General features: G+C 39.5%; 1 protein-coding gene across 3 annotated transcripts in view; it reads right to left on the bottom strand.

Annotated features, from left to right (window-relative positions):
* usp54b (ubiquitin specific peptidase 54b) overlaps positions 1–24,027 on the bottom strand; it is a 120,007-nt gene that overhangs the window by 32,225 nt on the left and 63,755 nt on the right. For all 3 annotated transcript variants that reach the window (XM_060895898.1, XM_060895906.1, XM_060895889.1), the window contains exons 3-5: positions 23,283–23,375; positions 2,189–2,323; positions 435–548 (exon numbers count right to left, since the gene is read on the bottom strand). In XM_060895898.1, the coding sequence (XP_060751881.1) occupies positions 435–548; positions 2,189–2,323; positions 23,283–23,375 (342 nt within the window). The remainder of the gene's footprint in view (positions 1–434; positions 549–2,188; positions 2,324–23,282; positions 23,376–24,027) is intronic.

The following is a 24,027-nucleotide window of genomic DNA, read 5'->3' as shown; positions in this document are numbered from 1 at the left end:
GGAAATACAAGTGTGCTTTTCTACAAGCTGTTCTCTGTATAAGATGTCTGCTCTGGAACTATATTTATAAAACAATATGATAAAAATGGGATCGGAATATGCAGAGATAAAATCTGGGGAATAAATTTCACTCAATGTTTTATAATATTTATTGTTTTAAAGCCAAAGAAAAACCTCATTTGTACATTTTTAATGATAAATGAATGAATGCAACATCCACCACCCCCTGTTTGAATGTTTTGCTGTCATGAATGATGAAATATGTTTTTAACCAATCTTTGGATCTTTTGGGCAAAAGTATATTCATTATTCCTTCAAGCTCATAATATGTTTACCCTGTTTTCATGAAGGGTGCCCAATAGTACTGGAGTCAATAAAATACAAATATCATTGTGGATTGAAAGTGAAAGACACCGCATGTTAATATAACTGACCTGTTCGAATAGTGTCATGGCAAACTTCTGGTGTGGGATGCAGTGTTTGGCTGTGCAGATGTCCTCTTTAGTCTCGTCGGAAATGTGGAAATGGATACGCATGAGCAGGTTCTCCTATCCCGAGAAAAAAAAAAAGGAAATACATTTTTCACCTCGCTCGGTGTGAAGCTGTGCGTGTGCGCTTTCTGTTCGCCTGAGCTGTCTAGGATGTCTAGGATATTTTGCACTAGGGCTTTGCTGCTCCGTGCTGTTCTAAAGCGAGTTGTGTTTCTGTGTGTGTCAAGAAAGCTGGGCCGCTCTGTTTCGTTTATTCATTTTTCACTGTCAGCACTCACTTCACGTTAATCTGATCAAGAGAAAAGAACACATCTATATTTCATAAGAGGCATTTTTGATTCCCCAGCTGAAGAAATTTAAAATCAATCGATCACGCTGCTAGTTCCTGACGCAGGGATACACAACAGGGAAGACAGAGATAAAGTACGAGTGAAGGAAATGAAAAAAAAAAAAAAAGAAAAGAAAGAAAGAAGGAAGAAACCGAAAAAGAAACCTTTAGTAAGAGATGTGGAAGACAATACGTCACCATATTCTCCTGTTCTTCAACAAATAGTTCACGGCTACATCTACACAACCTTAGAACACAAACTTGTAGAAGTGGGTGAACAATAACACTGTCAGTATGATAGTTTTTGCTCAGATAATAACGGAGTTGAGTTATTTGTAGTGGTGCAGATGTGTGGAGCACGTCACCTGATGAGAGGAAACGAAGAGTGCAGCTGAAGTGCAGCCTCAGTCTCGTCTTCACAGCGGGCGACAGTGCCAGAGGAGCATTGTATAGGGCAGGATGAGTAAACCTGGCCCAGTGCCTGGGCTAAATGAGCTCCTTCAATAAATTCAGTCCAAATTCAGTAGCAACCAGATTTAACAGCTAAAACAGCTTCGGTTAAAAATACTGAGCCGAAGCCTAAAACAGCACCATGCTGCAGAACTCCCAGAGAGCTGCTAATTGAACAAAATAACACTCTGATGACGTTGTCGTTTGTGACCCAGGGAACAAAAAATGTTCTCAAATGTGGAAAATCCTGACACGTAAAGAATCAGCTGCATATAAATGGCTATTTAAGATTGAGCTGATCAGAGGCTCCTTCAGCAAGTGAGCATCAACTGCTAAGGCAGGGAATGATCTCAGCCATGCTCTTCAATCGCTTATTCGCTTAAAAGCAATTATCAGTATTGATGTTTTGTGTCCTTTTAAGCCATAATTGTTAGATAAACAGAACCCTCATGCCTTAATCAGGTACAGGCAGAATAATCAATATACTATTAGTGACGTGGCCAAGGGTGTGAAGACTAGACTGAAACAGCTTGTGTAATCTGTGTAATTATGGACTAACAGAAGAAAAACGAATGCATGAATAAAAAAATAAATGCAGCTCTAAAAGAAAAGGACATTGTCATTGTCACTGGCATTGTATCTTCCAAGGGCAACCGAACAACTCGGATGTGGTACCCATTATTAACTAGCTCTGATTCCCTACACTGTCAACCCACCTATTTTCTTTGGCCACGTGTCCATCCAATGTGTGTGTACACAAATATCCACACAAGGTGATATCAGATCAATGTCAATGAGGTCAAACAGAGAAACAGGAAATTTGAGAGAAGAGGGCATGGGAAGGGTGAAAACATAATGAAAGGAGAATCAGAAAACAGTGGTTGAGGGTGAAAGAGAGACAGCGACATGCAGATCTTACAAAGCACTCGGCAGCGTCGTCCATGATGCCCAGCTGGAAGCGCTGCTCATCCTGGAAGGTCTTAGCCAGAGCGCTGCGCAGGGCATCTGACGGCAGCACCTTCTCACTGCTGTACTGGAACTGGGCAAAGATGCTCTGAAACAAAAAAAGAAAGAAACAAACATGAGTATCATCCTATCAGCACATCCACAGTCTGTGTGACAGTTGATGAGGGACAGTGATAGCTCAATGGTAAGGCAGTGTTTTTCTCAGTGGCAGGGCAGTGCTCGAGCATTGCTGGGCCATTGATGGACAGCAGTAGCTCAGTGGTAGGGCAGTGGTTGCTCTGTGGTAGAGCAGTGGTAGAGCAATGGTAAAGCAGTTAAAAGGCAGTGGTAGCCCAGTAGTAGGGCAGTTGTAGAGCAGTGGTAGCTCAGTAGTAGGGCAGTTGTAGTGCAGTGGCAGCTCAGTGGTAGAGCATTGGTAGGACAGTTGAAGGGCAGTGGTATCTCAATGGTAAGGTAGTGGTTTCTCGGTGGTAGGGAAGTGCTAGAGCATTGGTAGGGCAGTTAAAGAGCTGCGGTAGCTTAGTGGCAGGGCAATAATAGAGCAACGGTAGAGCAGTTAAAGGACAGTGGTGACTCAGTGGTAGGGTGGTTGTAGAGCAGTGGTAAAGATCAGGGGTAGGGCAGTGGTATATCAAGGTCCTGAATGCTCAATTGCTGGATTAAATCTGAGTAAATATAAGTTACTTTGGGTAAAGTGTCTTCCAATGCAGTAAATGCAATTTATTTACTACAGTAATAAAATAGTAATAGTAATAGTACTGAAGTAATAGTACTGAAGTAATAATAACTTTCAGTAATAGTACTGAAGTTCCTCTGTAAAGGCTTCAACTATTAAACAAATTTAAAACTACAAACAGTTTCATAGTAATCATATTTTTTTTCAGATAAGACAGAACATCTTAGCAAGCCTCCTATGGAGTTTGGGAGTCTTTCTAGTTTCCAAAAACATGCACTCAGGGTTACCAACTACACTAATTTATCCTTAAGTGTGAGAAAGTTTTAACAAATGTGCGCTTAGTGCCCTGTACTTCACTAGTGTCCTATTCAGTATGGATTCTTGTCTCATCCTGACTGTTCCTGGATCCTGTGAGGATACAGAGCTAATGAAAGGGAGTGAGTGAGTGAATGTTGTGTTGCTAGTCCAGTGACTGCAGGGCGAACAGATCTCCTGTAATGTTCTCTCTCACTCACTCACTCACTCACTCACTCATCTTCTACCGCTTATCCGAACTATGCTCGGGTCGCGGGGAGCCTGTGCCTATCTCAGGCGTCATCGGGCATCAAGACAGGATACACCCTGGACGGAGTGCCAACCCATCGCAGGGCACGCACACACACACTCTCATTCACTCACGCACTCACACACTACGGACAATTTCCCAGAGATGCCAATCAACCTACTGTACCATGCATGTCTTTGGACCGGGGGAGGAAACCGGAGTACCTGGAGGAAACCCCCGAGGCACAGGGAGAACATGCAAACTCCACACACACAAGGTGGAGGCGGGAATCGAAACCCAACCCTGGAGGTGTGAGGCGAAAGTGCTAACCACTAAGCCACTGTGCCCCCTTCCTGTAATGTTCAGTGATGCAATTAAGTTCTGTTCATTATTTACTAAATTTTACACCTTTATGCCTGTTAACAAAGATAACAAGGAGTGGGATGAAAATTGTCCAAAATGTTCTGTAGTTTTTGCAAAGTCCATTAGGGATATAACTGAATCTATTAATCAGATTGAACAAACAATAGTCTATACAGGCACAAAAACCGGCCAGAATAGAACTAGACTAGAACTCAGACTAGAACCAGGATCTAGTATAAAATAACTGTGTAAGCTGGAATTTTCTTGTCTTTCATGTGGTTGTAAACCGGTAGTCAGATATAATGCTTGCAGGATAAACAAAAGCAATGTTCATTAAGCTGCAATGCATTTACAGCATCCTCAGTAACTGCCTGATCAAAGATGTGATGATTAAATAATCTGGGAAATTAAATTTCTTCTTTATAAATATAGTTGTTGTGGCAACTATAACAACTACAACACAGTTCTTCCGTTTAAGCCACACCCACACTGGGCTTCAGAGATTTGAAGTGTTAAACAAATACAGATACTACAATTATTTACACCCCTAAAGCATATACCTGTTTTGTTCTGGAGTTGTACAAAAAGGAGAAGCTTGTAGTTTAAAGTTAGTGTATCCCATTGTTTGAGCATTTTTAAACAATGCCATTGTTTAAAGCTGTCGATAGATAATCCATCACTCTGTCCATCAGCACTGGGGCTGCTATTGAACCCTCTAACCAAGTGCTGTAAGAGAATAGCTTCTCATCTCAGCACAGCAGATAAGCAGCGCTAACGGATTAAAATCACTGACATTAGCAACTATTGCGACGGCTATAGTGACATAACGTCTTTAGCACTAGACATTACCTCTGATGTGCTTTACACACTAATAAATGTAAAAAGGATAACAGGAGCAGCAAGCAACAGACACAAGTACAGCCCACCACAACAAACACCCACACCCATGCACACACCCACCCCACAAAGTGTGTATTATGTGTTGAATATGTTACACACCCACACACAGTGAGTTCTACAGTATGTGTTGGGTATGTCAATACTGTAAGTGTATAAATAAAGGTGAAAGTCAGAAGGATATGCCGATGACACTGGAACAGGTAATGCAAAGAGACGACTGCAGTACTGCACCAACATGAGCCAGAATGTATAGAGAGGGAGGGAATAAGAAGAGAGGCACAGGGGTAACTCACTAAGCGAGAGCTAGATGATGGCAATTTTCCTCTACTCCATCACTCCCATCCTCTAATCATGCGGGTGAGCTTCAGCACAGAAGAAGGCATAATTTATACCAGAAGACATTTTTAATGTCCTCTCTCTCTCTCTCTCTCTCTCTCTCTCTCTCTCTCTCTCTCTCTCGCACTTTCTTTCTCTCTCACACACTCTCTCACACACACACACAATCTCACTCTGTCCTCCTTCACACATACACAGACACTCACTTCCACATCCCCCTTGCTGCCTCATTCTGTGCTCTATTAAGGGCAGATATATGTCTTGTGAGGTTCAGTGAGTAGATCAGCACTTAGAAGGATACCAATACAGCACTAACCTCTGTGCGTGTGTGTGTGTGTGTGTGTGTGTGTGTGTGTGTGAGTGTGTGTGTGTGTGTAAAGGTTTTATCCGAAACATCATATATGTTCTGTACTCAGGTTTACTTAAGGCACATCCTAGACCAGTGTTTGGAGAAGTCCCAGGACACACTGACTCAAGAAAACAGCTTTCGCACTTGAACAAACTCTTTGGTTCAAAGTGCTAAGGTTTAGAGAAAAAAAAGCAGGGTGTAAATGCTCTGAGACTCCCCTTTCTGTGAGACAGCGCTGCAAAATAAGCTTCTACTGACGGAGCTGTGAAGTGTGGAGAGAATGAGATTGTTATTCACACAAGATCAAAGTCAGTCCGCCCATCCCAGAGCTGTAACAAACTCACCCGTCTGCACCGGAACCATGCAATAATACTCACATGCAGAGAGAAAACAAACCCTACACACAAGCACATGAGTACACACACTGTGTGCTTCATTGTTAGCTGCAGGCCCTGAGGCGTCTGCCTGCAAGATGTTAACCTCCATTCAAAGACACAAGAAACCAACATATTCTCTTAACTGCTCCAAATCACAAGGACACTAAGAACACACAAACACACACGCACACACTCACACACACTCACACACACACACACACACAAAATAATGAACTACATATTCTAATTTCTTGCACTAATTAACAAAATGTTCCAATGCAAATTCACAAAAAGATAGCAGTAATGTGTATTCTTACGATGAAAGCAATTAGCAAGATCAACGTTAGCTGCCCTACAGTTATATGCTCCTCTGCTGCATTGCTATTGACCGGATACTTTGTTGAAGGAGAAAAGGTGTGGTAATAAGCATTATTTTACTGCTACAATTCCACAGAATTCATTACAATCTGCATCATTATCTCTTCAACTTCTCATACCAATTTCTTTTCTCACGTTCACAAAATTTACACGTAGCAACTCACATAAATTCAAGTTGGTCTCACACAAATTTTTTCCCTCCCTATATATTGGCCTACTAGCCAAATAGCTAACGTTTAGACTGGCTAGCATTGCCCTTTGTCATGTGACACTCCACAGTGGTGGTTATAGGCTCCTATGAAAGTTAACACACAGTGCTTTAAGAATTTTTAGTGTGTCAGCTACATACGGTTGAAGCTTCTTAACTTGACTTTTGACTTGACTTGACCATAATCCAGGTTAATAAAGTAATCCATTTGTTTATACTTCTTGAAAACTTCTCACAAGTCCATTTCCATTCTGCTGGTGAAATGTTACACCAGTGTACTGGTGAAAACGGTTAAAAAATAGAACACCTGAAAAATCCTAATAATAACAAACGATCAGTCATCTCAGTTTTACAATTTTAAAAGAAAACACTAGAACGTACATTTCCTGAAGAAAATGTGAATGGTGCTTGCACGTGGTAGTTCCCCTCATTGTGCTGAGTGTTTTGATATGTCCATGTTGTGCAAATATTTTATTTTCACATGAAATCACGTGACGTCACGTGACTTCATCAAATTACACGTGAGGAAGTTCCCCTCATTGTTCTGAGTGTTTTGATATGTCACATGTCCATGTTGTAAAAAGTGTTTTGATTTTGCATATTTTGGGGGCTGCAGCACAACCGGAAGGCCAGTCGGTACACCGATTTAAAAGTTTGTTCAGAGTATCACCCTAAAGGAACTGGCCGTGTTTGGTGTAGATAGTTTGAAAGCTCGCCAAGTTATAAACCTCCAAAGTTTATATCTATGGAGTCTATGGGAAAAAAGGCCACTTTGAGACCCGGTACTGGAAGTACCGGTACTCGGATCGCTTATAAATGTCATAACACACCTCTCCTCAATGAGCCGGTCGATTTGACACCTCATTCATGGGTCTAGGATTAAAGCTGCGGGACAAGTTATGTGCCAAATTTTTGTCCAGAAGAGTATGCAGGATAGTAAGAATGTTGCTTTGCAAGCACCATTAACTAAAATATTCAGGGTTTTCAGTGTGCACTTGGTTATATGTGTATAGTTCATGTACCATAAATGATGAGCACTGACTTCTGCCATGCTCTGATCCGCAATTAGCTTGTTTTCTTCTCCCCAGTAAAACAGACTATGGACCAACTGACCTAAGAGTCTAGAATGATTAGTGCAGGTGTTTCAACTCATCATTTACCATTCTTCCTTAATATGAAATAAAATCTAGCAGTGTATGATGTACAACTAAACTACAGTGTATTTTGCAACTAAAAACAGACAAGTTTATAGTTAACATGTAGGTTTACTACATCTGTTTTTAGGAATATGACCAAAGGTTCTTTAAAAGTGAATAATGGATTAAATTGTTTTATGCAAAAGATTTAAATTGGTCTGCAATGATTTGTGCTCATATGCAACAGATCAACAAAGAAAATTTCATGTTTGTGGAAATTAGATATGAAGTAAATTCTTTAACAAATTAACATTTTTAGTTAGTTTTTTTTTTTTGCATGTTTGTTTGTTTGTTTAATGTGAATTACTGCCGAATCACCTAAATGTCCAGCATCCAGCTGTAATAATTTGTGCAGTTGCTACTGCCAGCCAGCAGGTCCCGACTACACAGCTTAACAATATAAGACCTTATACTAACCTTAAACCTGGAATGGTGAAAGTGCTCAATTTCTTGTTAGACAGCTGATTTTGGACAATTAAACTTTCAATTTTGTGTCTTTCACAATTTTTGAAATGAAACTCACATTGGCCTGAGCAAACAGTATTGCTCCACACCTCACTTTTTTCATTCACATCACATCAGTGACTATTAAATGTGGGTCATTTCAGGCGTGAGGATTGTTTACATTGCAAACACGTGAATTCCAATCCAATCTGAGTCATCAAGGCTGTAAGATCAGACTAAAGTAAAGAAGTGAATGCAGCGCATGTTATATTTTGTTTCTACCACTGAATCTAGTTCTGTTGCTATTTATGTACTGTACGTACCATGTCTTGTTTATTCTACACTATCTGCCTGATGAAATCTTTCAATAAAGTGCTATCTATCTGCTTCCATCCACCTGCTTGTCTATCTGTCTACTTTTCTTTCCATTGTCTCACTGAGATCTCCTTTCACTGCTATTTTAGTTCATGACAGTTTGACAACCTTTGCATATTAAAAAGGAGAGGAAAATGTTTACAGTGATGTTAGTGGGATGTAACAGCTGTCATCTTGCAGATGTTTGACTTGCTTGTGCTTCTGACTGTACACAGGTGACTGATGTGCCTCTATTGTTCTGTCAGGTATTTCTGCCATGTTGTTGTTCACCTGTACTAAGTTTGTAGCATATTTTTGTATAATAATCTTTAGATCAAATACTGTTCGATTTAGATATTGTTGTTTATTGTAGATATTGTTGTAAATGGCAGAAAACCTTTGTGTAGTGTGAATGTGTGTACCTACAGGACCATAGACTAGTGTCTCATTCAGGGTGTATTTGTGCCCCAGCGTGACCTTGATCAGGATAAAGAGGTTACTAAAGATGAATGGATGGCTCTTTGGGCTTACAGAACAAAGACACACTGGTGACTCATAGCTGGCTTTCAGATTCTGTAGCAAGCAAACAAACTAAAAACCGGATTAATTCTTACCCAAGCGCACAGATCGATAAAGGGTTCTCTTTCACTCAAGACATCCCCATACATCACTGTTACTGAAATCAGACTCTATGAAATGATATGGGACTCTGTTATGGTTCAGTATAAGCATGTAGGACATTTTTGTGTAATTATTTTCACTTCTATAAAATTCCATCACGGAGACATATTGCGTTTAATCAGGAAGCTGCATCTGATTAAATGACACAGCAAAAACATGTATTTTGAGCTCATTATCTTACAACAGGAGTGCTGACAAAGGACAATATTTACTAGCCACTTAGCTTCACTACTTATGTGCACACTGAGTAAAATTGGAGTTTGTAAGAATGAAATACTGTATGCAGGTTCTAAGAACACTAAAGTCAGCAAGATATCATCAAGACACCATAAGTCCCAATGACACAACAGTTATCCCTGCCCAGAGTCCAAGAGAACAAAACTGGCTGTGCTATCTGGGTGGGAGGGGCAATCATCGTGACACTACAGTAGCTAATTGTAAACAAACGTGAGCTTGTGTGTTTACGCTGCAACAAAAGCAGCCAATCATGAGGAAGCACGTGTTAACCTTCACCCTCACAGGGTTGCAGTCTGTCATGTGATGTCATTTGAGAGCTGGCTAATGGGTGGGAACATGACCGTGACTATATTAGGGAGAACGGAAAATAGAATCATAGAATCATACAATGTTGAGACTCTTAAATTTAATTGAGATTGTGTTATTGTACACAAAGTATAAATACAGTAAGTTAAAAAGATTTTAAATAAAGGTTAAGCTTTGAGGGGGTGTACGTGTATTAAAAAATGAAGCCCATTCAGCATTGATCTGCTTTTTGCAATAAAAAAAAGGTGCTGCATACATAAAAATCATCATTATTGTTGTTGTTGTGCTTTTAACAATGGATATTGTAACAAAGATGCTTATCTCTTTATGAAGAAATATGAGCAAGCCAGAGGTAATGGTGGCAAGAAAAACACCCTGAGACCATATGATAAAGAAATCTCGAGTGGAACCAGACTCAAAAAGTCTCATCTCGGTGATACCTGATCCTGCGATTATGAATAATTCCCTCCTATAACTGTGTACTATATGGTCAAAAAGTGCAAGTGTGTAACCAGGAAAATAATTCTAGTTTTAATATAAAGTTTATTTTGTTGACGTTATAAAATTGTACACTGATGGATACTTGCAGTGTGTGGAACTGTTTATGGTAACATCAGTCCTAAAGTTCCCATAGTGCCTCTAAGTCCTAAGCCATAGGAGCAAAACTGTTTCTATCAATTGCAATCTAAAGCCAAAATCATGGCTTCCAAATGGAACTGTAATAAGTGACAGGAACACACCACAATAATATCATGTACGCTTAGTCTGTACTGAGAATCAATGTCTTCTCTTCATTTCCATTATGAAACTAAGGTTGTTGTTCATGTCTCATTTAATTTCATTGAACTTGACAACAACATAATCTATGATGGCTTTTGTTTCGATAAACAGTATATTTGGCTAATATATTTACTTAATATCATTGGAAGAGAAATAGTCTTTAGTGCTCTTAACAGCTGTTTATTAATTCCTGATAACTCTTAACTATTAATCTAAAAATGAAATTTCAGAGACTCTTTGGCTCTCTCGTGTGTCGCTGGGTCAAATTCCGGTAAGATTCTCCAGGACTGTGGTAGTAGATAACTTTGAAAATAAAATGAAAATATAAAAGCACAGCTGAAGAGGAAGACAAAGGTACAGGGCAAAACATTGAGGAAATGGTCTGTGTCCCTCCTGGGCCGATGTATGTTACTGAAATACGAATGCATTTTAACAAAGAAAATACTGAAAGCCAGGACCAATGTGTGTGTGATGCCTAACTCTTTCTTGCCTTTATTAATACATTCAAATATGGTGTGCAATCTATAATTATAAGTAGATACATCAGTGATATTTTCTTCTAGTTCAGGGTTTATCAAACAATAAAAAAAAATCACAGATTTCCTCAGAATAGATTGTGTTTAATGATCAAAATGCAACTATTTATATATTAGACTCATGATACAAAAGTATAAAATAATATTTTGGCTTTTAATCTGAGATTTGATATTAGCTTTAATATATAATATTTAGTCTGTATATTCCTGTTTTAATTTCAGATTTTGAGGTTTTGGATAGGTGACCAGTCAAAAAGACTAACTCTAAGAACTGTAGTATGTAATGCAAATGTAATAACTGGGTTGTGATTCCAGCAAAGACTAAAATAGCAAAAAAAAAAACAATGAAACAAAGAATAAAACTAATAATGACCTCTTGGTTTTGTCCCCACAGACTGCTGGGATTCCCCAGGCTCCACTCTGAGAAAATGTGGATTTCAATCAGTTATTATGGTGAATTGGAGAAAGTTTATTTCTCATGATTGCAACTGATAAAATTTCAATCTACAAAACAGGTTTGCTGTGATACTGTGCAGCTTTGTATCCTTCACTTACAGTCACCTCACCCCAGTCATTGTGAGGAACATCTCAGTCATCCTGAGAATGTTGACGATGGTTTTTCTATTAGCCATTACAACTGCCCCAAATTTCCTGTGCTGCTTTGGGAATCGTTTAACTGTTAATGAACTAATGGAGCAGTGAAGTCTTACAGATCCTCTGGAATAAAATCTTTAAAATATTTTCCTTCTCTCCCTCTTTAAAATGCATTACAGGTAAATTCAACTAATTGATCACTGCTGTTTTTTTTTTTTGCCCTGTGGAACTGCATTTTTAAGAATCAAACTGGTATAATAAACTTGTATAATAAAATAAAACAATTTCAGAGAACATTAGTGCATATTTATGCACTATTCTACATTTTGCAGTATAAATTGTGAATAGTGTGTTTACACTGATGGGTTAGAGACTGTAACAGTGAGGAAAAGACATGAGGCAGAGATGAGGATGTTGAGGTTCTCTTTAGGAGTGACGAGGATGGACAGGATTAGGAACGAGCACATAAGAGGGACAGCTTACAGTAGGTTGGCTGTTTTGGCAACAAGGTCAGAAAGACTAGATTGAGATGGGTTGGACATGTACAGATAAGGGAGATGTTATATTGTTAGAAGGATGTTGGAGATGGAGCTGCCAGGTTAGAGGTCAAAAGGAAGGCCAAAGAGGAGACATATGGATGTGTTGAAAGAGGACATGAAGTTAACTGGTGCAAGAGTAGAGGATGCATGAGCACAGAGTTAGGTGGAAACAGATGTTTCGCTGTGGCCACCCCTAACGGGAAAAGCCGAAAGTAGAAGAAGAAGAAGTGTGTTCACACTAAAAATTACATCAAGAAGTGCCGTTCAACTACCCAGATGGTGCACTTATTCAGTGGAAAAATATGAAGTGTGGATTGTTGGACACTTCATGTGCTCAACAGTCACAGCTTTCGTAACTTACTGGTAGAGGGGTGGAGCTACCAGGTGCTGACGCTGGATGAGAAAAAAATTTCAAGATGGCCAGATGACACTCATGTCACCGGTCGACAAAAACGACTTATAAATAGGTTTTAAATTAGCACCTTGTATGATTATTATTTTTTTTATTTGTTTTAGAAATTCAACATGTTCTGCATAAGTTAGCAGCATCTCATTACACTTGTCTGATGTAATTAGCCATCAACTTGGAAACAACTTATATTACCCAGTTAGTAACTGGAATCGATTTCAGACAAATTTCCACCATTTGCTACTTGATGCCCTGCACGGCAGATGTCAGGGCACAATTGTAAATCTGTACATACAGGAAAGAAGCATTACCGTATCATCTCAGGGCCACCAAGCTGCCCCTCCTGGGCCCCTGAGCAAGGAGCTTGAACTGTGTTCTAGAAATAGCTCTTCAAACACTCTGCATGTATCTGTTTTGATTTAATGTTTTCAAGAACTGGAACAAGAAATGGAATTGTAGTGTGCGATTCCAGTATTCTCTCTGCGAGTGCTTTCAAGTAAACACACACAACACGATTCGACACTTATTTGCTGTTTGCAGTGAGGAGCATATTGCAGCGCACATTAGCAGTGTGAGATCATTAAATTTCAAAACGGATTCTGTTGTGAGAATGGCTGAAGAGCGACACCTGCAACGACTGGAACTCAGGCTTCATGAGCCGACGCTAATGGGCCTCTATTAGAGCTGTGAGAGGCTCCATGCTGGCCTACACAACACAATGTGGGTGCAGAGGAAGCCTTATGGAGCATCACAGAGCCTTGAATCGGTCATGCGGGAGGACGTTGGACTGAGGCTGAGTGAGAAAAAAAACGTTTTCAGTCATGCAGGTCATTTTGACTTTTCTACCAGCAATCAATGTAACTGGACTCTACTAATCACAAAGACATTTCAGTGCTACTGAGTGCTGAAACATTCCCTAGCATTTCCGTAGATGAGTAGTGAATGTTTGAGGTAGATATGACATGGTGTGAGTTGGCGTAACAGGGTTAGGGTACAAATGTTCCAACAACACTACAGTAGGTGTGGATGATTAGTGGTGTTGTGACCTCAATTCCTGTTCCAGCCTGACATCATGAGCAGATCCACTATGCTTGCATTCCCTTACCCATTTGTCTCCAGTGACTTTGACAGGTTTACAGGATACACTGACAGGATACAACTGAGCATATGCTGTTTCTCAGGGGTCCAACAATTCCAATCAGCAGGTCAAAGTTATAAGCCACCAAGGATGAGAATGCTTTTAAGATTCATAGTTCATAGAACTGAAATTGTTGGAGTAGGGTTTGATTATTGAATGGTGATCGATTCCATTAAAAAAAGCTTGTGTTTAGTTACAGTGTATTTACTAAAACCTGTTTATTAATGTAGCGGCTATCTTACGCTGTTAAAAGCCGCTGAGAGGCTGAAGCAGGAACTCAATGCATTTGCGACGCATATGAAGAATCCGTGAGGCAAACAGATGTTAATAGTCCCTTTTTATTGCACAGACAGATATTTCTTCTTCCAAAAGTTGTGTATGAGTATGTGTATATGGTCAACAAAGAATACATCGTCCTGACTCACCCCCTCTCTCTACCACACTAAGTGAACAGGTAACTAATATTCCTATTCCCAGGTAATCCTGTGACCCTCCACCATGATCACGTGACATTAATTCAACTCTTTCATGTCCCTTTCAATTAATATCGGAGTCTACAGGGTAAGACCAACAAAGAGAAAGGTTTACACGACTGAATTTGTTGTTTTTCACATACTGTACACAAGTTTGTACATGCATAATATGGTCAGAAGTAGGTTGAAACCTGTCCGACATGCACAGATGTACTTTTATGAAAATTCCATTCCAAAATTTAGCCTCCCTTGGCTGTTATAATAACCTGCGTTCTTTTAGATTTTCCAGAACGTGGTTGTGGAAAGTTCTGCTCATTCAGCTACAAGAGCATTAGTGAGATCAGGCACTGATGTAGGTTGAGGAGGCCTGAGTTTTTTTTAGGGTTCCAGTACATCCCTAAAAGAGTGGTTGAGGACATGGGTCTTGTTCAGAACCCTTAAGCATTCCAATGTTTGCAAACCGTGTCTTCACAAAGCTTTGTATGTACACAGGGGCATTGTTATGCTGGAACAGGTTTAGGCCTCTTAGTTCCAGTGGAGAGAAATATTAAAACTACAGAATACAAAAACATTCTGGACAACTGTGTGCTTCCAACTTTGTGATAAAAGTATTGAGATGAACCACATGTGGGTGTGATGGTCAGGAGGCCACATGCATTTGGCCATACAGTGTATATTATAAGGCTCTAGAATCAGATCTTTGTCACAGATACATTTTTGTCACATATACATTACAGTGCAGTGAAATTGTTTTCTTCACATATCCCAGCTATGGATGTTGGGGTCAGAGCACAAGGTCAGCCATGCTTTGTTCTCTCTGGAAGCCTTTCAGGTTTGCGATGTAGAACCTTACACAATAATGTTGCACAGTCAATATGAAACCACTTTAGAAAGATTGCCTTTTAGGATTTTTTAAAGAGTGCATTAGATGTTATTGGCATGTGTTATTGGCATAAACGGAAAGTGTGAAAATGTGCTTCACAACACACACGGTCCCTCCAGTACAGAGAAAATGAAAAACATCACCTCACCAGGGTCAAATCCTAAACTTAGTTTAAAGTCCATTGTAGATTGTAGATTTTCTGACTAAAATCTAATCTCTCCAAACATGACAGTGGGTGGACTGGTTTCATTAAATGGCACCTAAGCGTGAACATTCCTGTATTCCTGCCTCACGCCCAGTGTTCTCAGGATAAGCTCCATTTTTTTTATGTTCTTTATAAATGACTGACAAAACACAAAGCTTTCAGAGAGACATTCAGTTTCTAAGATGAAGTCGGCAGAGCAGTTTTTGGTATCTACCAATAACCAGAGATATTAGATATTAAAGTGGCTAGTGGTTGATACTGTATCTAAGCAATACACCGAGCACTAATATCAGTATAATAGCTTAAAAATAGATCGCTGCATTGCTACCAGACTAAAAAAAACCCACTGTAACCTGAAGGTCATCAAGTTGAAGAAAAGACTTTCACTCTTTCTTTCCAAACATACTTTGTCCGAAGAGCCATCATTCAGCTCCCAAAAATCTTTGTTTTTTTTTTTCTGCTGCTGCTCCAAGCTAATGTCAAAGCATCACTCCACACTTCTGCTAACCCTTTTATGTGCTTAGCCAGATTGTAAGTCTGGAAACTGAAAGTGCTTTTTTTTTGTTTTTTTTTTCCTAACAGAATATGGAAATTTCATTAATGCATGCAAAGAGGATTAATACAGCATGTGAGAATGAGAAAACGGATGAGAGAAAATGAAGGACACAGAAAAGCAAGGAAACAAACAGAGAAAGTGAGAGTGAGGGAAGGCAAATCATCGTCGACATTCATAAATCACAGCGTGGATGTGGATGTGTGTGATATGTCTAGCCATTATTGTGGAGTTTGCTTTCCACAGGCCAACTCCAGTGCATGTTTTGTGCTGTCTCAGCACCTCAGCCACACAAATAAGGATGGGTAGAGAGACAGAAAGAGGAGCAGCTGTACGAACATGAGAAGGATCAGTGCAAAACGTGACTCGATGAGGCCGCAAAGTTGTCGTCTTGACATTTACGTTCTTTTTAATAAAGCTTATTGTGCAAACTGTGTCTGAAACGGACTACTTAATGCACTGTGTAAAATGATAGGAATTTGAAAAGGTAGAAAATGGCAATTCTACAATGAATTTAATACATGCACACATAAATATGACACTGATATCAAGAACACACACAGAAACACAATATTATTTTTCATGAAGGAAAGGACATATGGGTGTGTGTGTATATATATATATATATATATATATATATATATATATATATATATATATATATATATATATATATACTGTATATACATATAATAAATGCAAATCTGTTTAAAAGTATGTGTGAGGATGCCTCATTTAACTTGTTATGGTCTTTTAGCTACTGATGAGCTTAAGATGGAAATAATGATCTGAAAATTCACACTAATGACATTAAAAAAAGACCTCTGTGGTTCAGACTGAAAATGAAATTATGTCTAATGCTAATCCGGAGCTTTAGGCTGTACTTCTTCTTGGATTTGAACAAATTCACATCTCAGTTGTGACGCTCATACGCTGACACACGGACACACGGCAGGCGCGATTACTCATCGCACGTACAAAACATCCACATGCGTCACCTTATGTCTGCTTCTCAGGACGTGACCTCCTCCTGTCTGTCATCACGAGATTCACACTGCACCAGAAGGCTCCCCTGCTCTCATATGCCACCACAGATTGCTGGGTTCTCATCTGAGTCAGCTTTAAAAGCCCTGAAGGCCAAATGGCTTTCCCGCAGAGTCGCCAAATCAGGCCCAAACAGATCAACAAGTCTTTGCAAACCATATCTCTGTTTATTTATGCAGCTTCAAGCTAGTAAGTGGAATCAGCAGGAGCATGCGGACAGATATGACGCTCATGGGCCGAAGAAAAGCCACATTTATAAATGAATTTTAAAAATGGATTTAAATTCATTCATTCATTCATTCATCTTCTACCGATTATCCGAACTACCTCGGGTCACGTGGAGCCTGTGCCTATCTCAGGCGTCATTGGGCATCAAGGCAGGATACACCCTGGACGGAGTGCCAACCCATCGCAGGGCACACACACACACTCTCATTCACTCACGCAATCACACACTAGGGACAATTTTTCCAGAGATGGCAATCAACATACCCTGCATGTCTTTGGACCGGGGGAGGAAACCGGAGTACCCAGAGGAAACTCCCGAGGTACAGGGAGAACATGCAAACTCCACACACACAAGGTGGAGGCGGGAATCGAACCCCGACCCTGGAGGTGTGAGGCGAACGTGCTAACCACTAAGCCACCGTGCCCCCTTGGATTTAAATTAATTAATAAAAAGCAACAATTATAACTGCAGAACAAGTGCAAACATACTTAACACTAAAACTGTAAAAGAGAAGCTCTTAACAAAAGACAACAGGAAAGGACAGATGGGTGCAAAAATGTAAACAGTAAGGGTGTTTGCACACTTGGACTGAACACACAACACCACACACAGGACCCATTCTGGCCTGTCTGGGGCGAGACTCAATCACAGATTTGCTTTTACATATATATTTCCTTCCAAACCACAAGTGAACTGCACAATTCTACACGTCACATTTCTATTTACAGGACTGCAACAAGATACTCACTTTTTGACAAGTTGATGTTTGACATTTTACTATACTTTTCCTAAACTTTAATGGCAAACATTACAGCTCTGGACTACCATCAGACCAAGGCTCATGTCAGATTTTTATGAAGAAGCAACCCCCTGAGCAGTGTTTTAAAGAAAACTCCATCAAATGTTCTGAACATGGGTCAAACAGATAAGAATCAAGAGAATAAAAAAAAAAAACTATAAGCATGAAAATGACTCAAGAGACTCTGTTTACTCAAAACAGACTTATGATGCAAGTGTAAGGGCAGTCATTATGGCAATCCTAAACTTTTAATTTGTAGCTTATGTTACACAGGTACACAAGTGCAAAATTCATTCATTTTCTACCGCTTATCCGAACTTCTCGGGTCACGGGGAGCCTGTGCCTATCTCAGGCGTCATCGGGCATCAAGGCTGGACGGAGTGCCAACCCATCACAGGGCACACACACACCCACTCAACAAGTGCAAAATGATAATAAAAATGATAATAAAAATCTGCTACTATGATTTTGATTACTGTTGGTCTTTCAGCGGATCCCTGTAAAGGTTGGTGACCACAGCAGATCACGTGGTCTGCACATTAGATTTGGTGCAGGTTTTATGCTGGATGCATTTCCCGATGCAACACTCCCATTTCATCCGGATTTGACACTGGTACTGAGACTTATCTCTTCAGTGGCTGGGATAGCTCCCTGCCTGGGTATCAAACCCGGGCCACAGCAATGAGAGCGTGGGATCCTGCCGCTGGACCACCAGTAGGCTACCTGATTTCCATTTTTACTGAGTAATATTTTTTCTATCATTTCTCAAGATCAGAAAACATGTCATGATTCTAGTCTGTGGTAATTCATGGTAAGCTAAGATTAAGTTAAACCCCCATCATTTTAAGAAAGCAGTAAGACTATCAAAGATAGAATCACTGCTTACCTGCCATCAAGCAAATTCACTGAGATCAAGCATTTTTGCCAGGAAGTAGTCAAGGTAACAGGTAGTCGTGGCAACACTCAGAAATGATGAGCAGCTGAAGGAGTCAGTAGTGATTAAAAAAAATGCCAGTAGTCAACAAAAAGGCATAAAAAAATGAAAAGGAGATTAAAACCCGAACGGATGACAAATCTATTAGACCTATTTTAGGGGGTTTTTCATTCACACCATCGCTTTTATTCAATTGAATTCAATTTATTTGTATAGAGCTTTTAACAATTGACATTGTCTCAAAGCAGCTTTACAGAATCTTTTATCCAGCAAGGTGACAGGAATATACAGCTGGTTGATGTGTTGCTATTTTCAGGAATAAACATCCAAGTAAAAATGATGGCGCCGTGTGGAGCCACAGCTAAAATTAGAGTCACTCAAAAAAACCTGTCAGCTTTTAGGCTTCTTCTAGCCTTCTGCATTTAATGCAAATGTAACACTGGGCTAAGACCTTATGTGAGATGAAGATTTGTGCATGATATTAAAGGCACGCAGCATATTTTACCCTCTCTATCCTGCTCTTTGTCTTGCTAACTTTTTGCTGATACTTCTTCTTTTTTTTTCGTCCCAGAAAATGTCTCTCATTAGACACAGTGAGCAGAGGAAAAAAAATATAGCGAGAGGGAAAGAGAGATGATGACGGTGATGATGAAGATGAACTAAATTCCATTAAACAGAGTGAGGCAGTGAATCAGCTTCCTGTTCTCAGGATAGAGATCTTCTCCAGGCAGCCACAAACAGAGTGAATAGTAGGAGCAGCGCCACACTACGCGTTCATATCGTAAAAAAACATGAAATTCCGACGGAAAGAAACTCACAATTATGGCAGTGTAAGTGTAGAAATTCTTTATAAAATTCTTTGTAAAATCTTACATTTTCTGGTTATTATTCACAGATTTACTAGAAGTTTTGTTTCAGGAACTATCAACAAGTCCAGACTTACTTTCCTCACAATTGTGCTTATACAGCTACATACAGTATATAACCAAAAGTTTGTGAACAGCTAAGAATCACAACATTATTTACTTTCTGAACATCCCAAGCTGGACTTATTCCCCAAATAAGTTTCCCTCTCCTGGAAAAGCTTTCAACTAGATGTTGGAACGTGGCTGTGGAGATTTGTGTTCATTCATTAGTGAGGTCAGTGAAGTTAAGTGACAAGTTCATAAGACCCACATACGAGTGTCCAGATACTATTGGCCAGTGAGAGTATATACCACACAATTGTAACATATCTTTACAGTGGTGTTTTGGCATTTTCATTCTTGCTGAACCCATGAGGAATGTATTTGTTCTCTCATTTATTATAAAGCTAACGCATGACAGCAGCGGGAATGCATTTCATAATTAATTATGTTAATCAAAGCAAACTGAACTCTCTACACATAAAATTCAGCATAAGAAATTCATTGCTAGCAGCACACACCAGTAACCGATAATGCAGCAAATGCCTATTAGCCCCTGCAGAATTTAGCCATTTTTTTATTTCGATTGCAGAAATTCACACAAAATAAAGCAAATGCCACCATATTTGCTGGAGAATTAAATTTTTCAAAGTTAAGCCAAGACATGTGTTATGGCATCATCACAACATGCATTCACTCAAAGACCTCTTTGATTCACTTTCTTCAATCATGAATCCATCTATTATATAAAGTAATTATTCATGTGTCTTCAATAGTTGGAGTTTAAAACATAAATCCTGTGCTGGTAATCTCACCAATTCAAGCCGTTTTCTGAAGGAAAAAAAAAATCAAAAACAAGCATCTTTCGGTGCAGCAATCACAAAAAAATAAAAATAAAAATCTGTGAAATCCTGGAAGGACTGGCTAGTTTGGTAAAAAAAAAAAAAAAAAAAAAAAAAAAACAATACACAAATTAATTAATAATAATATTTGGTATTAATAATATTTGGTAATATATATATATATTTTACCAAACTATATATATATATATATATATATATATATATATATATATATATATATATATATATATATATATAGCTGTACCCTAGTCAATCTATGTAGCTTGCTAATCCACTTCATTTAACATCAACTAGCTAACACTGTAAACAAGGCTTGTAGTAAACACACATCTACATGCATGTGTTCGCTCTTCATGTATCCTGTGTGAAACATAAAAAGAGCTAAATGAAATGTCCCATAATGCTCCTGATTACTTGACCATTTCCAAAAACTCATATATAGCACCTGAAAAAATTGGATCGATGCATCGCTAGAGCTAATATTATCAGCCCGTGACTAAAGTCTCTGACATGCTATATAAAAAAAAATACACAAATTAATTAATAAAATACACAGAGAACACAGATCAGATCATTAAAATACACACACCAGAAGCCAGCTGAAGTGATTTCGCTAACTATGATTGGTGGGCTGGTTTGCTTCATTCAGTGCCACAGATTCATGGAGCTATCTCCTCAGTGCAGATAAGTATGTCCCTAAACAGCAATGCACTGTGACTGCACTACAGCAACTAAAAGGATTTGCTTTTTCACCTGGTTCTCAGTAAACAAAAGTCACCTGAATGAGCACAAAGGATTTTTCTCAAATTCTTCTAATATTGCTTCCTTAGTTTATATTGATACATACTGAGAAAACAAAGCAGATAGTTTCATCCTAAAGTAAGGTCATCACGTCCCAAACCTAATACTAATATGCTGAACAGTTCTTCATCATACCACTGCTGTCGCTATTATATAAGCATACTACTTAACAGTGGACATAATGCGGTATAGAACACAGCACAGAATCCTCTCTAAGCAGTAATCGCAGTCATGACATGAATCGGTATACAAAGCATACAAAGCACAGTTACAGTGTTATTGTGCGGTGTTATTATTTGCACTAGCATTTTTTTTTTACCAGACAAAGTAAAATCCCATCATAGGGATCAGCATGGACATGAATTCTACTTTGAACCACCAAGGAGCTCAGATTTTACTGCTAGTAATCTAATCATTATTTTCTTTTGAATATTCCTTTTCTAGATTTAAGCCACATATATACATATATACCCACATGTAATTGCACTATATGCTTGACTTTTATTTTGTATCTTTTTGGGAATGCATTTCCGGGTCATGGTGCTTCATTGGGGTTCAAGTGTATAAATCTGTTTATGAGAAGAAGGAGGAAGTAAGTGGGAAAGCTTACTTTCTGTTGACCGTAAAACTTTATTGGCGTATTTTAATATGGCTTTCATATAGACTCTAACATAATCAGTCAACAATTGTGTCTTAAGTGTTTTGCATCATTGTATGCTTTTTTGTTTATGAGTTTGTGGTTTTCGTCAGTCTGTACAACATGTATGTCGTCCTTTCAATAAATGTGAACAAGGAACAAGTGGAACGCGTCAGCAATGCTTCTTCCTGCTACTTCGCCTCTCAGCGGTTATAGGTTGCCGCTACACCACATGGAGCACAAATTATCCAGAATGACTTTGTATGCTGTAACATTAGAATTTCCCTTCTTTTTTAAATTAGATAAGATATTTAGCCCAAACTCACGGTGGTTTAGTGGTTAGCACGTTCGCCTCACACCTCCAGGGTCGGGGTTCGATTCCCGCCTCCGCATTGTGTGTGTGGAGTTTGCATGTTCTCCCCGTGCCTCGGGGGTTTCCTCCGAGTACACCGGTTTCCTCCCCGGTCCAAAGACATGCATGGTAGGTTGATTGGCATCTCTGGAAAATTGTCCGTAGTGTGTGATTGCGTGAGTGAATGAGAGTGTGTGTGTGCCTTGCGATGGGTTGGCACTCCGTCCAGGGTGTATCCTGCCTTGATCCCCGATGACGCCTGAGATAGGCACAGGCTCCCCGTGACCCGAGGTAGTTCGGATAAGTGGTAGAAAATGAATGAATGAATTTAGCCCAATCTGTTCCAGCATGACAATGTCCTTGCGCACAAAGCAAGTTTCTTGAAGACATGGTTTGTCAAGGTCAGATTGGAAAAACCAGGGTGTCCTGTACAGAGCCCTAAACTCAACCTCAGCGAACACGTTTAGGGATAAACTGGCTGCATCCCAGGCCTCCACACTCAACATCAGGGTCTGATTTCATTAATGCACCTGTGGCTAAATGTGCAAAATTCCTCTACAGTCAACATCTTTTGGAATGTATTCCCGGAAGAGTGGAGGTTATTATAACAATATAGGGATGACCTGATTTGGAATGGGATGTTCAACAAGCACAGACGAGTGTGATGGTCAGGTATCCACAAACGTTTACCTTACAGTGTACGATACAACGTCAGAAAAAGTTACAATTAAAATAATTCAGAATGTATCAGCTATTTTAAATACTTATGCTAACTGAGTCAAATATCATTGTTACATGTGGCACGAAGCACATAACAATTCATAACACAAACAACTAATCAATAATGAAATTCAAAGCAAACTAATTTGATTTTTGATTTGATTGATTATTTGTTGTAGTCTTAAGTTCAGCTGTGCATTGTTCTGCTGTGGATATACAAATACTATAAAAACATGCCTATGAGTGCAGATTTATATAATCCTATATAAATCTGCATTCATATGTAATGCATACCGCCCCTTACCTTAAGAGCGCAGAAGATGCACGAGTCCTCCATGCACTTGTGTGTGGTCAGTTGCCGAAAGCTTCTACGGAAGATGTCAAGGTGCCAAAGTACCTGAAAGCAAGAAGATGATTACTAAATGTAAGGATGACTGATCTAGCTTTGTGTACTGTATTCACTTTGCAGACTCACAAAGTAAAGATTAAATAAGGCAATAAGCCAAAAAGTTCCATCCCATGATTCTTTACAATGAGGCGCAGTGTGTCCAGAAGCACCAGCTCTAGCACATAACCACTTTACTTTACAGCATCTCAACACAACACACCCACACACACACTCACCCCCCTACCGATCAGCACATCACAGCATGCCTCTCTGGCCCCGTCCTGCACCTATTCCCTCTGGCCAAGATTACTGCAGTGCTCCAATCTCCCTCAAACAATGTGAGAAAGCCCTGGCAGCCTATATCCACTGATCGCGTGCCAGGTGCCCACTCCACTTAATCCTCCCAACAGAGCAGGAATTCAGCACCTTTTAACAGCCACCCTGCTCCAGAAGCAACTTCCCCGCAATACCAGCTTCAGGACAGAGGGAAAGGGAAAAGGTTAAGCAAAGGAACTGCAAAGAGAGAGAGAGAGAGAGAGAGAGAGAGAAAGGGGGTTGTGAGCACTTAAAGAAAGGAAGTGCTAGTGAGAGCTGTGATCGCAGAGAAGCCAGAGAGCAAGAGCGAGAGAGCGAGAGAGCGAGAGAGAGAGAGATGGTTGTT

This window comes from Tachysurus vachellii, chromosome 2, assembly GCF_030014155.1.
Source record: "Tachysurus vachellii isolate PV-2020 chromosome 2, HZAU_Pvac_v1, whole genome shotgun sequence".
NCBI lineage: Eukaryota > Metazoa > Chordata > Actinopteri > Siluriformes > Bagridae > Tachysurus > Tachysurus vachellii.
The sequence above is the reverse complement of the archived record's forward strand: the minus strand, read 5'-3'. Positions and strand labels throughout refer to the sequence as shown.